The 17,520-nt window shown below is 49.9% G+C and overlaps 1 protein-coding gene across 1 annotated transcript; it reads left to right on the forward strand.

The window, feature by feature from the left end:
- Positions 1–1,510: 1,510 nt before the first annotated feature.
- LOC110382771 (zinc finger protein ZPR1) lies at positions 1,511–15,807 on the forward strand. The gene is made up of 11 exons (XM_064043283.1): positions 1,511–1,729; positions 2,691–2,824; positions 3,132–3,250; positions 3,437–3,613; positions 4,083–4,201; positions 4,522–4,774; positions 5,294–5,364; positions 5,878–5,967; positions 7,616–7,785; positions 8,183–8,304; positions 14,715–15,807. The coding sequence occupies exons 1-11, from the start codon at positions 1,622–1,624 to the stop codon at positions 14,807–14,809; spliced, it is 1,458 nt and encodes a 485-aa protein (XP_063899353.1). The 5' UTR covers positions 1,511–1,621; the 3' UTR covers positions 14,810–15,807.
- Positions 15,808–17,520: the final 1,713 nt, after the last annotated feature.

The raw sequence follows: 17,520 nt of genomic DNA on the forward strand, positions 1-17,520 counted from the left end.
CCTTGAGAAATCGAGGGCGACTTTCGAAAGTTGCAGAAAGACATAGGTTGAAATCTTATCACTCAGGTGTTTGCCTGGTAGCACTATTTAACAGTGAAGGCTTTGAGCTGACCTGATGATGGAGACCAGTGAAGGTCGAGGGAACTCGACAACTGAATATTTAAACTTTCTCGTGTTTGTGCTTATATTATTCGTATTTACGAGGCCTCTGCAACAGTAAAGGAGATGGAGACGAGAGAAGTTCGGTTGTCGAGTTCCCTCGATCTTCTCTGGTCTCCATCATCAGGTCAGCTCCAAACCTTTACTGTTTCATAGTGTTATCAGACATACATCTGAGTGTCAAGTTATAACCTTAGCTATGCTTACAATTTTCGAGAGTTGCCCTCGATTTCTCAAGGTTTCCATCATCAGATCCTGGACCTAATAACAAATATGGGAAATATACCCTTTCGACGAAAAACAAACATCCAAATTGAGAACCACCTCCTTTTTGGGATTCGGTAAAAAATATTTGGTGACTTTAAAATCAATCAATTATTATTATTGTTTCTCATCATCAAATAAGTACACTACTTTGGTAGTTACAAATTGCATTATATTTCAGAACACCAGGATTACCCTCCGCCCAAACAAAAATCTTAGAATTGTTGAGAAATAATATAAGAATAAATTAAAATTCCGTAATAGGTAATAAAAATTCAATTAAAGTTAAAAATTATTACGAATGACGCAACACCAAAATAAATAATACATATAAAAATTTAATGCTAAAAACTTTCATAAAACTGAAATATCTTTTTTCTTAACAACAAAAACAAATTGAACCTATAATTTAAAATTAATAAATAAAATTGAAAAAAGTTGCTATTAAAAAATAGGTATATAAAAAATTTGGTATTCGATTATTTATAATAAATATCCGATTTAGGTATCGAATGCACACCGATGATTGAAAAAAAAATAAATACTCCATTCCAAACTCTACTTCTTTTTGATCTTGTAAATTGTTCATTTTTATTGTGTATTTTATGTGCTGATTTTTTAGTTATTGAACATAAATAAGTGCAGGAAATGTATTGCAACGGATTGAAAATGTTATAAATGACGTTTGTGTTGTGTTTGAGAAAGTGATGCGATTATTTATTGGTAAGTTTTCACCAAATTTGAAATGCCTAACTTTTCGATAGACTTAAAAACACCGTAATTATTATATTTTTCTGAATTAACTGACTCCATTCGACCTTTGCACGTTGTTGTCAAATAAGTGAGCTCTAAAGTTATAGTTAAAATACTTCTGATCAGGCATTACGGACTTAGAATTAATGTGTTGAAAGTTAGTACAAATTTTTGACATCCATGTCGCGATTCAAAATTCCCGCCGAATCAACGGTAAAGTCATATGTCAAAATCTTGTCGAGCAGAGGGGTTAAATAATAAACAATTTATTCTTCCTTTTTTCCTTTGCTTCGAATAAAAAAAACGTAACTGTCAAACAAACGTCAAATGGAATTGGAACGCAGTTCTGTCACTGTCAGTCCAGTCATCCATCAAAGCAACGTGCGCAAGCAACATTGCGAGAATTTTCCAGTAAACTTACAAGTTATCCCAACTCCCAGACAAGATGGTGAGCGTCGGGCAGCAGCCCGTGTTCCGCGGCTTCGGCGGCAACGAGGATGACGAGCCAGAGGTCACGGAGATCGAGTCACTCTGCATGAACTGCCACGCTAACGTACGTAAACATGCAACTGTGGTCGGCAAACGCATTGATAATGTTGTTAAATTACACTAAAACACTCATTTCTCATGTATTTCCCACTTTCTATAGTGTTTTTAACGCGTAATTACGCTTAATCTAGTGAAAATTGAGGAAATTGCGTTGTATTTATCACAAATGGTTGCTGCGTAGACCCATCGATCGCCGAGGTTAGAGCCTCGTTTAGGTTGCGTATTCATGTAATAAAGTAGATAAGCAGGATACAACTGCGTAGACAATGTATACAGCGCTAGTAAACACAGCCAGCGGTCCATAGACTTTCCTACCAATATGTTATTGAATAGAGCCAGCATAGGGAGGCTAGTGAATCAATTGTATGTGAAAAGACGATCCACTGACCGAATGGCTCCGTATTAACCATATACTAGTGGCATATTGAAGAGTAGCAATTGCCACCAGCTTCATGCCTTTATAAACCTAGTTCTAAAAGATTCCAAAAGTTCAATACACTCAACTATAAAAGGATGTTTTTATGACCTTAAATGCAGTTGTGAATTGGATTGCTTCCAAAACTGCACAGACACGCATATTGATCTGTATAAGGACTATTGCATCTACTGTAGGCTGTATCTGTGGTGGTTATAGTGCCAAAGTAGTCCTTGCTTATTGAACATTAGCGTCTGCTTGCCGTATCACTTGTGTCCTGAGGGAACTACTTCCCATACATAGATTACAAGTAACTTGTATGTTATTCTGATTAATTAAAATCCACGCTGTAGTTTTGCATGAAATTCTAAATAAAATATTAGTAGGATTTTGGTTAAAACTTCTTCCATCAACGGAGTCTTGATAGCAAAAACACATTTCAGGTGGTAAGGAGTGTGTGTTTTGAGTGCTGTCTTTTGTAAATTTAGATGTTCAAAAAGGTCATATTTGAGTGAAATGAATAATTTAGAGTGTATACCTGTCCCTGCAGGGTGTAACCCGGCTCCTGCTGACGCGCATCCCGCACTACAAGAACGTGGTGGTGATGTCGTTCTCGTGCGAGCACTGCGGCTACGAGAACAACGAGATCCAGCCCGGCGGCGCCTACGCTGACAAGGGCGTGCTGTGAGTATACTTGCGTCCCATCGCGCTATGAGAGTGAAGGAATAGTCAGTGCACCTGTGTCCAAGCAAATGTGCGTGCACTATAACTTGTCCTGCGCAGCTCAGCTGATCTCCTTATATAAGATCAGCCACCATAGCAGATAACTGGCTGGGAGGACATTAGCAGATAGAAGAGAATAGAAGAAGACATGCTGTCTCAATGCCAAATAATCATTCTAAGTAAAATGTTTTTCATTTCAAATATACTATTGCAGGCTCCTATGAAACATTGGGATGATAGGATGATGATGATGTGTGCTTCATTACAGATGGAAGCTGCGTGTAGAGACACCGGAAGACCTGAACCGGCAGGTGGTGAAGAGTGACTACACCTGTGTCCGCATCCCCTCGCTTGAGTTTGAGATACCTGCCAACAGCCAGAACGGAGGTACGTTGCTACATGGACCAGTTATAACCAGTTTTCCAGCTTAGATGTTTTTAAGATTCTTGGGATATTTGACTGACATAGGAAGTGGTGAAGGGCGGACGTTTTGGCGGCTGTCTTTTGTAAATTTTATCTTCAAAAGTGCTGATTTTCAGCTGACTTTGAATAAATCTTTATCCATTCTTGCAGAGGTAACAACAGTGGAAGGCATTCTCTCCCGCGCGATCTCCGGGCTGTCTCAGGATCAAGAAGCTCGGCGCCTTGCGTTCCCCGCGGAGGCGGCGCAGCTGGACGACTTCCTGCAGCGGCTGGCGGCGCTGCGCGACCTGCGGGACTCCTGGACCCTCGAGCTAGAGGATATCACAGGTGTGTACTCACTCAAACTGTACTTACACACTGGAACAAGAAGCTCGGCGCCCCCAGCGGGGCCCAGCAGGGCCAAGGCCTGCCGAGACTGCAGGATTTTTCGAAAGAGTTACCGCGGCCCTGGTACATAAAAGGCCTACGACGGAACACGACGGTTTTTAGTCAGTAAAAGTCTGACACTCCCTCACCGTGCGTAACCCACAGCGGGAGGGGTCATTTGATGATTTTTGCCATCACTATAAAAAAGAAGGTGGGTAGTGAGTCAAACTGGACATCAATCACTGTGTTTCGGATGGCACGTTAAACTGTAGGTCTCGACTGTCATTGAACATCCTTGACAGTCGTTACGGGTAGTCAGAAGCCAGTAAGTCTGACACCAGTCTAACCAAGAGGTATTGGGTTGCTCGGGTAACTGGGTTGAGTAGGTCAGATGTAGTAGATACTGATAGATATAATTCCCTTGTTGTAGGTAACTGCTTCGTGGAGAACCCGGTGGCGCCGCGCCGCGACCCGCGCTGCGAGCGACGCGACTTCAGCAGGTCGCGAGCGCAAGACCTGCAGCTCGGCATATACAACCAGAACGACGAGGTGAGAACACATACACAAATACATAGTCACACACATACACGCACATAGTCACACACACACAGTCACATGGTCACAGACACACACACTTAGTCATAGACACACACACACACACACATAGTAACACACACTCATAGTCACAGATACATAGTCACACGCAGACATTGTTACAGACACTCACACACGTAGCCACACACACACAAACACATCCACACACATACATAGTCACCCACACAATTTTTTAAACCCTAAAATGTAGAAGATAGATTAGACACATTTTTGCATTAAAATGTTACTAACATATTCTTCTCTTTGACCAACAGACACCAGACGACAGCTCCCCCTCAGAGAACGACAACAGCGACTCGTACCCCAACATCGGGTCGCTCCGCCTCCAGGGGGTGGACTCCGCCCCCAGCCCCGCCCCCTCGGCCCCCAGTGCGTCGGAGGGGCTGCTGTCGCCGGCGGCGGCGGACGCGATGCCGTACGAGCGGCTGGAGGCGGACGAGGTGCTGCAGTTCCGCACCAACTGTCCCGACTGTAACGCGCCCTGTGATACTAACATGAAGATGACCAGTAAGTATAGCGTGGAAGAAGGGAATGTGGTATATTTGCCAAATGTTACTTATGAAAGTACTTGTGTATAGTTATCTGCACGGATAATGAGCTCTCGGCGGAAGAGTGGGGATAACTTTGCACACTGTCCACTTAAGGCAATAAACCAATAAATCAATTCTGCGCAGGCGAAGGTCAGGGCTCAATATCCTTGCCGATGATTATAATGAGGTAACTGCTTTCCGCACTAAGATGAAATGTAACTTTTGGCTCTTCTGTTAATTCAAATTACTCATACTTATTATGAATCCTTCACCTAAGCAGTACAGGCTCATATTAAGTTTAGACCATAAACTTTTCATGACGATGATCTAAATCTAGTACTAAAGCCGGTACTATTTAAAAACCACGCTTTATAACAAGATGTTATGAGTGCCTGTTTGTAATGCGAGTCATTATTACTATTACGCGAGAGATTAAACATGATAAGGCAATAGGTAATCATATAACTAGTAATATGTATCGGTTTTTCTCTCACAGACATCCCGCACTTCAAGGAGGTAGTGATCATGAGCACCACGTGCGACTACTGCGGACACCGCACCAACGAGGTAACTATCCGGCTAGCCCTTTCCTTACGTTGGGGTCGGCTTCCAGTCTAACAGCATGCAGCTGAGTACCAGTGTCCCACATGGAGCGACTGCCTATCTCAACTCGTCAACCCAGTTACGATACCCCTTGGTTAGACTGGTAGTCAGATGTACTGGCTTTGGACTACTCGTAACGACTGCCAAAGATGTTCAAATGACAGCCGGGACACACCAGTTTATCGTGATTTTCGAAACTCGGAGGCTGGTGGAACTGGTCATGACAAGATAATCACCCATCCTTTGAAATACTGGGTGTCAAAGTTAAAAACTAAACAGCACTTTTTGATCGTCAAAATTTACAAAATACAGCAACCAAAACGCCCACCCTTCACCACTTCCTATGTGATTTTGCTGAGAAGAAGTGGCGCAACAAACTTCTCTGTTTGTTATAGTGTGTTTGTCTGACTTTCTTAACCCAGTTACCCGGGCGACAGTTAGTGCTAATGTTAATATTATTGTATTGTGTGTTTGCAGGTGAAGTCAGGCGGCGGTATAGAGGACAGGGGCGTGAGGTTTGAGGTGCGCGTCGCCGGGAAGGAAGACTTCTCCAGAGATATACTCAAGGTTGGTCTATAGCGTCCTTCTTTTTGGGAAGTCGGTTAAAATATACCGGATATGTATATTTATCTGCATCGGACGTGCAATTATAGTTTATTTATTAATTTCCGCGTGTTGTTAGTCTATGGTCGCCCTGTATAAAGTCATCGACATAGAATTGACTAAAGTTAGTCATTTGATATATCATGCGTAGAAGTGATTTGTTTGTGCACTAGCAGCCAACTTCAGACAAGTAAAGTTACTCCACTTGTAGTATGTTGTCCGATTTTTTGTAGGACAAATCAATAAGATCGATTTTTATAGAATACTATAGTCTGATTTTTAATTCGAGTCAGTAAAATGACAGGGGCAACTGTCACTTTCACAAAAAAGGGTGACCCACTACAATAGTGATGTTCCACAATCGATCGACTTAGAAGTTTAGTCATGATTTTAGTCCTGCCAATAACGAAAAAAAATATATAACAACAGTATTTTATGTAATATTTAATTACATGTTTTCAGTTTAATTTCCGTAAATTACATATTTATGTTAATATAAAGCCAATTTGATATTAATAAAAGAATTTAATGTATGTACAAATAAATAAATGAATGTAATCTAGACTAACTTTTAATTCTCGATTTAAAAATCTCGATTTTCCACATGACTATTTATTTGGGACCCTATTTTTTTAAAACTGTGCAACACTGGAAATGTCATTTTTCTGACTCGAATTAAAAATCAGACTATAGTTTTCCTCCCGCGTGGAATTCGGTTCACCCCTCCCGCTGTGGGTTAGCAGCGGTGAGGGAGTGTCAGACTCTTACTGATTAAAATCGTCGTGTTCCGTCATAGGCCTTTTATATACCAGGGCCGCGGTACCTCTTTCGAACAACCCGCAGCCCCGGCTGGCCCTTGCCCTACTGGGCCCCACTGATTTCAAAACACCTTAAGACTAATTCGCGGCGAACCTTAACACCGCGATACAGAAAAGCACAACGCCATCTATCGAGCTATCGGGAAGCTCGCGATTGAACAATGAGCTACAGGTTAAAGCGCGAGATATCATTGCACTTCTTACGTATCTTAAAAAAAACAACGTCACCACGTTTTAAAAAGCTATCATTCCACTTCTTACGTATTTTAAAAACACATCGTTACCACGTTTTAAAAACACCCAGCGCCATCTATCGCATTCCTCAAGAACTTAATAACTTAACTAATACTTATACCAATTAGTAATTCGTTGAATTATAGTTATTTCAGGTATTATAGTTATTTATGTTTTTGTAAAAAAAACAGTTAAGACGATAAAACAAATTGTACATCATCCCTCGGGAATTCCTCATTTTCGAGGATTCATTATCGTATCATTTAGCTTCTAAATTTACATGTTTATATTCGTTTGCAATATATTACCTTGTTTAAAACGACACACAGCGCCATCTACAATCCATCCATCAAGCAAACAATATTTTTGTTTTCCCTCGGGAATATCTATTTTTTTCGGGATAAAAAGTACCCTATTATTTAATCCGGACTTCTAACTTTACGTCTGCAAAATTTCAAAGCAATCGGTTCAGTAGTTACGGCGTGAAAGCGGAACAAACAAACAAACAAACTCACTTTCCAATTTATAATATTAGTAAGGATGTGCTTTATCCCTCCCAGTCGGAAACCTGCAGCATGGAGGTCCCCGAGCTGGAGCTGGAGGTGGGGGGCAGAGCGCTGGGCGGGCGCTTCACGACGGCCGAGGGCATCCTCAGCGCCACCGCCGCGCAGCTGCGAGCCTGCCCGGGCGCCGGGGATGCACCCTCGCTCTCTACTGACAAGCTAGACAAGTATGTACACTATACACTCTGATAAATTTACTTATCTATATAAATCAGTCATCTGAGACCCAAAGAAAATACTATACATAAATATTATAACATTAAATCATACACTAGTACATATTTTATCATCGATATATTATCAATACATGTTTTATAGAAGATCAGTCAGCTGTGCAGGATATTATAGTTTGGGCACATTTGCTTGGACACAGGTACACTCAATAATTCTTCACTCTCATGGCGCGATGGGACGACAATCCGACACCACCAGAGAGAGATCACAAGCACCACCAACAGCAACGTGTAACACGATGCACGGGTGAATCAATCACCAACTTCTAGACTACAGGCTGCTGTGACAGTATGATCTATGTGATGTATTAATACTATACCCCTCCCGCAGATTCATCGAGAAGCTGGAGGAAGTCCTTCGAGGAGAGAGAGCCGTCACCATCATCCTGGACGACCCCGCCGGCAACTCGTACGTGCAGAGCCTCGCCGACGACCCCACGCAGCCCGACCCCGGTATGTAGTGTAGTGTAGTGTAGTGTAGCCAGACCCCATGCCGTCACCATCATCCTGCCAGACCCCGCCGGCAACTCGTACGTGCAGAGCCTCGCCGACGACCCCACGCAGCCCGACCCCGGTATGTAGTGTAGTGTAGTGTAGCCAGACCCCATGCCGTCACCATCATCCTGCCAGACCCCGCCGGCAACTCGTACGTGCAGAGCCTCGCCGACGACCCCACGCAGCCCGACCCCGGTATGTAGTGTAGTGTAGTGTAGCCAGACCCCATGCCGTCACCATCATCCTGCCAGACCCGCCGGCAACTCGTACGTGCAGAGCCTCGCCGACGACCCCACGCAGCCCGACCCCGGTATGTAGTGTAGTGTAGTGTAGTGTAGCCAGACCCCATGCCGTCACCATCATCCTGCCAGACCCCGCCGGCAACTCGTACGTGCAGAGCCTCGCCGACGACCCCACGCAGCCCGACCCCGGTATGTAGTGTAGTGTAGTGTAGCCAGACCCCATGCCGTCACCATCATCCTGCCAGACCCCGCCGGCAACTCGTACGTGCAGAGCCTCGCCGACGACCCCACGCAGCCCGACCCCGGTATGTAGTGTAGTGTAGTGTAGCCAGACCCCATGCCGTCACCATCATCCTGCCAGACCCCGCCGGCAACTCGTACGTGCAGAGCCTCGCCGACGACCCCACGCAGCCCGACCCCGGTATGTAGTGTAGTGTAGTGTAGCCAGACCCCATGCCGTCACCATCATCCTGCCAGACCCCGCCGGCAACTCGTACGTGCAGAGCCTCGCCGACGACCCCACGCAGCCCGACCCCGGTATGTAGTGTAGTGTAGTGTAGCCAGACCCCATGCCGTCACCATCATCCTGCCAGACCCCGCCGGCAACTCGTACGTGCAGAGCCTCGCCGACGACCCCACGCAGCCCGACCCCGGTATGTAGTGTAGTGTAGTGTAGCCAGACCCCATGCCGTCACCATCATCCTGCCAGACCCCGCCGGCAACTCGTACGTGCAGAGCCTCGCCGACGACCCCACGCAGCCCGACCCCGGTATGTAGTGTAGTGTAGTGTAGCCAGACCCCATGCCGTCACCATCATCCTGCCAGACCCCGCCGGCAACTCGTACGTGCAGAGCCTCGCCGACGACCCCACGCAGCCCGACCCCGGTATGTAGTGTAGTGTAGTGTAGCCAGACCCCATGCCGTCACCATCATCCTGGACGACCCCGCCGGCAACTCGTACGTGCAGAGCCTCGCCGACGACCCCACGCAGCCCGACCCCGGTATGTAGTGTAGTGTAGTGTAGCCAGACCCCATGCCGTCACCATCATCCTGCCAGACCCCGCCGGCAACTCGTACGTGCAGAGCCTCGCCGACGACCCCACGCAGCCCGACCCCGGTATGTAGTGTAGTGTAGTGTAGCCAGACCCCATGCCGTCACCATCATCCTGCCAGACCCGCCGGCAACTCGTACGTGCAGAGCCTCGCCGACGACCCCACGCAGCCCGACCCCGGTATGTAGTGTAGTGTAGTGTAGCCAGACCCCATGCCGTCACCATCATCCTGCCAGACCCCGCCGGCAACTCGTACGTGCAGAGCCTCGCCGACGACCCCACGCAGCCCGACCCCGGTATGTAGTGTAGTGTAGTGTAGCCAGACCCCATGCCGTCACCATCATCCTGCCAGACCCCGCCGGCAACTCGTACGTGCAGAGCCTCGCCGACGACCCCACGCAGCCCGACCCCGGTATGTAGTGTAGTGTAGTGTAGCCAGACCCCATGCCGTCACCATCATCCTGCCAGACCCCGCCGGCAACTCGTACGTGCAGAGCCTCGCCGACGACCCCACGCAGCCCGACCCCGGTATGTAGTGTAGTGTAGTGTAGCCAGACCCCATGCCGTCACCATCATCCTGCCAGACCCCGCCGGCAACTCGTACGTGCAGAGCCTCGCCGACGACCCCACGCAGCCCGACCCCGGTATGTAGTGTAGTGTAGTGTAGTGTAGCCAGACCCCATGCCGTCACCATCATCCTGCCAGACCCCGCCGGCAACTCGTACGTGCAGAGCCTCGCCGACGACCCCACGCAGCCCGACCCCGGTAGTGTAGTGTAGTGTAGCCAGACCCCATGCCGTCACCATCATCCTGCCAGACCCCGCCGGCAACTCGTACGTGCAGAGCCTCGCCGACGACCCCACGCAGCCCGACCCCGGTATGTAGTGTAGTGTAGTGTAGCCAGACCCCATGCCGTCACCATCATCCTGCCAGACCCGCCGGCAACTCGTACGTGCAGAGCCTCGCCGACGACCCCACGCAGCCCGACCCCGGTATGTAGTGTAGTGTAGTGTAGCCAGACCCCATGCCGTCACCATCATCCTGCCAGACCCCGCCGGCAACTCGTACGTGCAGAGCCTCGCCGACGACCCCACGCAGCCCGACCCCGGTATGTAGTGTAGTGTAGTGTAGCCAGACCCCATGCCGTCACCATCATCCTGCCAGACCCGCCGGCAACTCGTACGTGCAGAGCCTCGCCGACGACCCCACGCAGCCCGACCCCGGTATGTAGTGTAGTGTAGTGTAGCCAGACCCCATGCCGTCACCATCATCCTGCCAGACCCGCCGGCAACTCGTACGTGCAGAGCCTCGCCGACGACCCCACGCAGCCCGACCCCGGTATGTAGTGTAGTGTAGTGTAGCCAGACCCCATGCCGTCACCATCATCCTGCCAGACCCCGCCGGCAACTCGTACGTGCAGAGCCTCGCCGACGACCCCACGCAGCCCGACCCCGGTATGTAGTGTAGTGTAGTGTAGCCAGACCCCATGCCGTCACCATCATCCTGCCAGACCCGCCGGCAACTCGTACGTGCAGAGCCTCGCCGACGACCCCACGCAGCCCGACCCCGGTATGTAGTGTAGTGTAGTGTAGCCAGACCCCATGCCGTCACCATCATCCTGCCAGACCCCGCCGGCAACTCGTACGTGCAGAGCCTCGCCGACGACCCCACGCAGCCCGACCCCGGTATGTAGTGTAGTGTAGTGTAGTGTAGCCAGACCCCATGCCGTCACCATCATCCTGCCAGACCCCGCCGGCAACTCGTACGTGCAGAGCCTCGCCGACGACCCCACGCAGCCCGACCCCGGTATGTAGTGTAGTGTAGTGTAGTGTAGCCAGACCCCATGCCGTCACCATCATCCTGCCAGACCCCGCCGGCAACTCGTACGTGCAGAGCCTCGCCGACGACCCCACGCAGCCCGACCCCGGTATGTAGTGTAGTGTAGTGTAGCCAGACCCCATGCCGTCACCATCATCCTGCCAGACCCCGCCGGCAACTCGTACGTGCAGAGCCTCGCCGACGACCCCACGCAGCCCGACCCCGGTATGTAGTGTAGTGTAGTGTAGCCAGACCCCATGCCGTCACCATCATCCTGCCAGACCCCGCCGGCAACTCGTACGTGCAGAGCCTCGCCGACGACCCCACGCAGCCCGACCCCGGTATGTAGTGTAGTGTAGTGTAGCCAGACCCCATGCCGTCACCATCATCCTGCCAGACCCCGCCGGCAACTCGTACGTGCAGAGCCTCGCCGACGACCCCACGCAGCCCGACCCCGGTATGTAGTGTAGTGTAGTGTAGCCAGACCCCATGCCGTCACCATCATCCTGCCAGACCCCGCCGGCAACTCGTACGTGCAGAGCCTCGCCGACGACCCCACGCAGCCCGACCCCGGTATGTAGTGTAGTGTAGTGTAGCCAGACCCCATGCCGTCACCATCATCCTGCCAGACCCCGCCGGCAACTCGTACGTGCAGAGCCTCGCCGACGACCCCACGCAGCCCGACCCCGGTATGTAGTGTAGTGTAGTGTAGTGTAGCCAGACCCCATGCCGTCACCATCATCCTGCCAGACCCCGCCGGCAACTCGTACGTGCAGAGCCTCGCCGACGACCCCACGCAGCCCGACCCCGGTATGTAGTGTAGTGTAGTGTAGTGTAGCCAGACCCCATGCCGTCACCATCATCCTGCCAGACCCCGCCGGCAACTCGTACGTGCAGAGCCTCGCCGACGACCCCACGCAGCCCGACCCCGGTATGTAGTGTAGTGTAGTGTAGTGTAGCCAGACCCCATGCCGTCACCATCATCCTGCCAGACCCCGCCGGCAACTCGTACGTGCAGAGCCTCGCCGACGACCCCACGCAGCCCGACCCCGGTATGTAGTGTAGTGTAGTGTAGCCAGACCCCATGCCGTCACCATCATCCTGCCAGACCCGCCGGCTCGTACGTGCAGAGCCTCGCCGACGACCCCACGCAGCCCGACCCCGGTATGTAGTGTAGTGTAGTGTAGCCAGACCCCATGCCGTCACCATCATCCTGCCAGACCCCGCCGGCAACTCGTACGTGCAGAGCCTCGCCGACGACCCCACGCAGCCCGACCCCGGTATGTAGTGTAGTGTAGTGTAGTGTAGCCAGACCCCATGCCGTCACCATCATCCTGCCAGACCCCGCCGGCAACTCGTACGTGCAGAGCCTCGCCGACGACCCCACGCAGCCCGACCCCGGTATGTAGTGTAGTGTAGTGTAGCCAGACCCCATGCCGTCACCATCATCCTGCCAGACCCCGCCGGCAACTCGTACGTGCAGAGCCTCGCCGACGACCCCACGCAGCCCGACCCCGGTATGTAGTGTAGTGTAGTGTAGCCAGACCCCATGCCGTCACCATCATCCTGCCAGACCCCGCCGGCAACTCGTACGTGCAGAGCCTCGCCGACGACCCCACGCAGCCCGACCCCGGTATGTAGTGTAGTGTAGTGTAGCCAGACCCCATGCCGTCACCATCATCCTGCCAGACCCCGCCGGCAACTCGTACGTGCAGAGCCTCGCCGACGACCCCACGCAGCCCGACCCCGGTATGTAGTGTAGTGTAGTGTAGTGTAGCCAGACCCCATGCCGTCACCATCATCCTGCCAGACCCGCCGGCAACTCGTACGTGCAGAGCCTCGCCGACGACCCCACGCAGCCCGACCCCGGTATGTAGTGTAGTGTAGTGTAGCCAGACCCCATGCCGTCACCATCATCCTGCCAGACCCCGCCGGCAACTCGTACGTGCAGAGCCTCGCCGACGACCCCACGCAGCCCGACCCCGGTGTAGTGTAGTGTAGTGTAGCCAGACCCCATGCCGTCACCATCATCCTGCCAGACCCCGCCGGCAACTCGTACGTGCAGAGCCTCGCCGACGACCCCACGCAGCCCGACCCCGGTATGTAGTGTAGTGTAGTGTAGCCAGACCCCATGCCGTCACCATCATCCTGCCAGACCCCGCCGGCAACTCGTACGTGCAGAGCCTCGCCGACGACCCCACGCAGCCCGACCCCGGTATGTAGTGTAGTGTAGTGTAGCCAGACCCCATGCCGTCACCATCATCCTGCCAGACCCCGCCGGCAACTCGTACGTGCAGAGCCTCGCCGACGACCCCACGCAGCCCGACCCCGGTATGTAGTGTAGTGTAGTGTAGCCAGACCCCATGCCGTCACCATCATCCTGCCAGACCCCGCCGGCAACTCGTACGTGCAGAGCCTCGCCGACGACCCCACGCAGCCCGACCCCGGTATGTAGTGTAGTGTAGTGTAGCCAGACCCCATGCCGTCACCATCATCCTGCCAGACCCCGCCGGCAACTCGTACGTGCAGAGCCTCGCCGACGACCCCACGCAGCCCGACCCCGGTATGTAGTGTAGTGTAGTGTAGCCAGACCCCATGCCGTCACCATCATCCTGCCAGACCCCGCCGGCAACTCGTACGTGCAGAGCCTCGCCGACGACCCCACGCAGCCCGACCCCGGTATGTAGTGTAGTGTAGTGTAGCCAGACCCCATGCCGTCACCATCATCCTGCCAGACCCCGCCGGCAACTCGTACGTGCAGAGCCTCGCCGACGACCCCCGCAGCCCGACCCCGGTATGTAGTGTAGTGTAGTGTAGCCAGACCCCATGCCGTCACCATCATCCTGCCAGACCCCGCCGGCAACTCGTACGTGCAGAGCCTCGCCGACGACCCCACGCAGCCCGACCCCGGTATGTAGTGTAGTGTAGTGTAGCCAGACCCCATGCCGTCACCATCATCCTGCCAGACCCCGCCGGCAACTCGTACGTGCAGAGCCTCGCCGACGACCCCACGCAGCCCGACCCCGGTATGTAGTGTAGTGTAGTGTAGCCAGACCCCATGCCGTCACCATCATCCTGCCAGACCCCGCCGGCAACTATAATACCCCCCTTGATCAGACTTTTTACTTTACCCGTAACCATGGCTGACCTTAGCGACGAGTTGTTTACAATATTTCAGCAGTAAAGGGTAATAAATTTACTCCAAAGTAATTTCAATAATTCTTTACTAATATCTGTTATGTTGTATCTTTTACAGGTCTGAAGATAACTCGGTACGAGCGCAACTTCGAGCAGAACGAGGAGCTCGGCCTCAACGATATCAACACCGACGACTACCTGCCCAGCCGCTAGTCGCGTGACGTCACGTCACGTCATGACAGCGTGACGTTATACTAGCGTGACGTCATGACAGCTTCACGTCATGCCGGCGTGACAGCGTGACGTTATGACTGGGAGTGTTTGTGTCGAAATTACAGCAATTTGTATGGTATTTAGATTGATAGGTAGAGAGATAAGGGAAGGGGTATAAATTAAATGCTGCTATATGCTTAAATGGTTATACATACTTAAATATTTTGTATCAATTAAGTAATATTATTTTTATAGCTAATATTGTCAATACCTGTATGTCGTTTGAAATTATATACTCTTGCTTTCAAAATAAATGTGTAAAATATCAACGTCCTCTTCCAATTATATAAAAGTTATATTTTACTTAAAATTAAATAAAGACAGGCTTACTTTCGCATTTATTATATTAAGTGATAAATTAAATAATGACGTTAACAAATTGCTGTAATTTTGACGCAAACCTGCCGTGAGCAAGAATGTAACCGCAATAACTTGTATAATTTGTTAAAAAAATGGAATATCAAATAAATAAAATGTGATGTATATAATGACAAACAATATTTATTTTTTCTTTAACTTTTTATAAAATTGAATGTCGTATAAAAATAAGGCAAAACGTTATGTTTCTGGCCGCGTGCACACAACTGTAATATACATACAGGGATAGCGTGTGTATGTGTGAGTGAGTGGTATGATGAGTGAAAACAAAATCCCGTAATGTAGGTCTATGTAAATAACCGCTGCGAGTCACACTCATGTGTCGAGATAAACAAATTAAAACAACCTTAATCACCATTGACTTACTATCCATTACACGCTGCGAGTCACACTCATGCGTCGGGAATAAACGAATTAAAAAAATAGAAAAGATTGAAAAAATAAATCTTATCAACAAGCATTTATATCCGAGTAGCGAGCTATCATGTAATTCTTCTCGACCATAGACAACTGTAAATCTAGACTAGACGTTATTGTTTTGTAATACAATTGTACACAAACGAGGTTGTTTTATTTGTCTATGCCCTATATCATACACCTAGAACTTCCCCAACTATGTTGACAAAGTTGGTGAAGCGTCAATGTCTTTTTTTTTTCAATGTAAATATTTATTCAATAATAAATTTGTAGGGAGTGGCCCCACATCAGGAGTTAGGAACTAGGAATGTGTTACAGTTTCGTCATAGAATCATCATGGTAGGCGTGAGTATATCGGGCGAGGAGAATAAAATTCACTGTTACAATACAATCAGCGCTTTAATCACACTTCGAAGCTTAACATCCAATAATTCTCAATAATCATGTAAAATAGGAAATACAGAACTCCATCGACACGCCACAGATCACGTGACCGCCATTCGCCAAAGCCCGAACCAATCTGACTGACATAAGAAACAAAAGGAACGGTTGTCATTACTTTTCTAGGCTGCCAGTGCTCAGTGTTGTGTCAAGAGCGAGAGGTACAATGAGCCTACAATAAACCTCCTTGGATGATTCCCATTGCACCTAACACTCTTTGGAGAACCACCACGATTTATCGAAGCGCCGTCACGGCCATACTGACTTTCGCACGTCCTCGTGCGCCTCTGTGACTCCAGCTTCTCTGACGCTTCAATCTGTAATGAAGAACAGCCTGTACAAACATGTCACACGCTCGTCCATCTCTGACCACTAGTACTTCATCGTCAAGCTCTGACTACTCGTTCCCCAACGTTACTCTCGGACCTCAAGTCCTTTGTCGTCACTCTCGGACCTCAAGTCTTTTGTCGTCACTCTCGGACCTCATGTCCTTCGTCATCACTCTCGGACCACATGTCCTTTGTCATCACACTCCTGACCACATGTCACCCAATCGTCAAACTCTGTCTCTTGTTCTCAGTCGTCAAACTCTGTCCACGCCGCCACGCGGCCAAGTCACAATGCCAACTCTCATGGCACCACACGCCACCTCGTGGCCAACTCACAATGCCAACTCACATGGCTACACACGCCACCTCGTGGCCAACACACAACGCCAACTCACATGGCTCCACACGCCACCTCGTGGCCAACTCACAACGCCAACTCACATGGCAACACACGCCGCCTCGCGGCCAAGTCAAATAGTCAAGTCCCACTGGACTGTGCTAAGCGACATGGTTAGAGTCACCAGAACCTACAACCAAGATAAGCCAGCTCTTAACATGACCCCCATGCCGTGCTACAGCGTCCCAGTGAGCACACACGAAAATCAGTCACAGTTAACACAGGTCGTAGAACATCGACCCAGAGGGCCAGTTCCTGTTATTCACTCAGTCATTCATCAGTCACACTAGATACGTGTCAACGGCCCTGCGAACCAGTCCCCAAGATCTGTCACATGTCATGGAACATCTGTCCCCACAGTACACATAATCAGTAACGGTTAAGTTAGTCGCCAATCATCACTTTCAGAAGCCATCAGTTAGGTAGGTATGTCAAAGTACATAAACCACAAAATCAGCATTGTCGACGTAACTGTCATCATCACATGATACTTTCTAAATTCCATGGTCGTGAACCGCCGTCTCGGCCTCCTAAGTCCATAGTTACATTAGAAGCCACAGTAGTAAAGTAAACCCACATGGTCCACATTAATTTACTCTCCCCCGTCTCCATACTACATAAATAACAAAACAGACCACCTGATCATGACGTAGCGATAAACCTCGTCAACTCGGCCACAAACCCATCAA

Source organism: Helicoverpa armigera, chromosome 31 (genome assembly GCF_030705265.1).
Source record: "Helicoverpa armigera isolate CAAS_96S chromosome 31, ASM3070526v1, whole genome shotgun sequence".
Lineage (NCBI taxonomy): Eukaryota > Metazoa > Arthropoda > Insecta > Lepidoptera > Noctuidae > Helicoverpa > Helicoverpa armigera.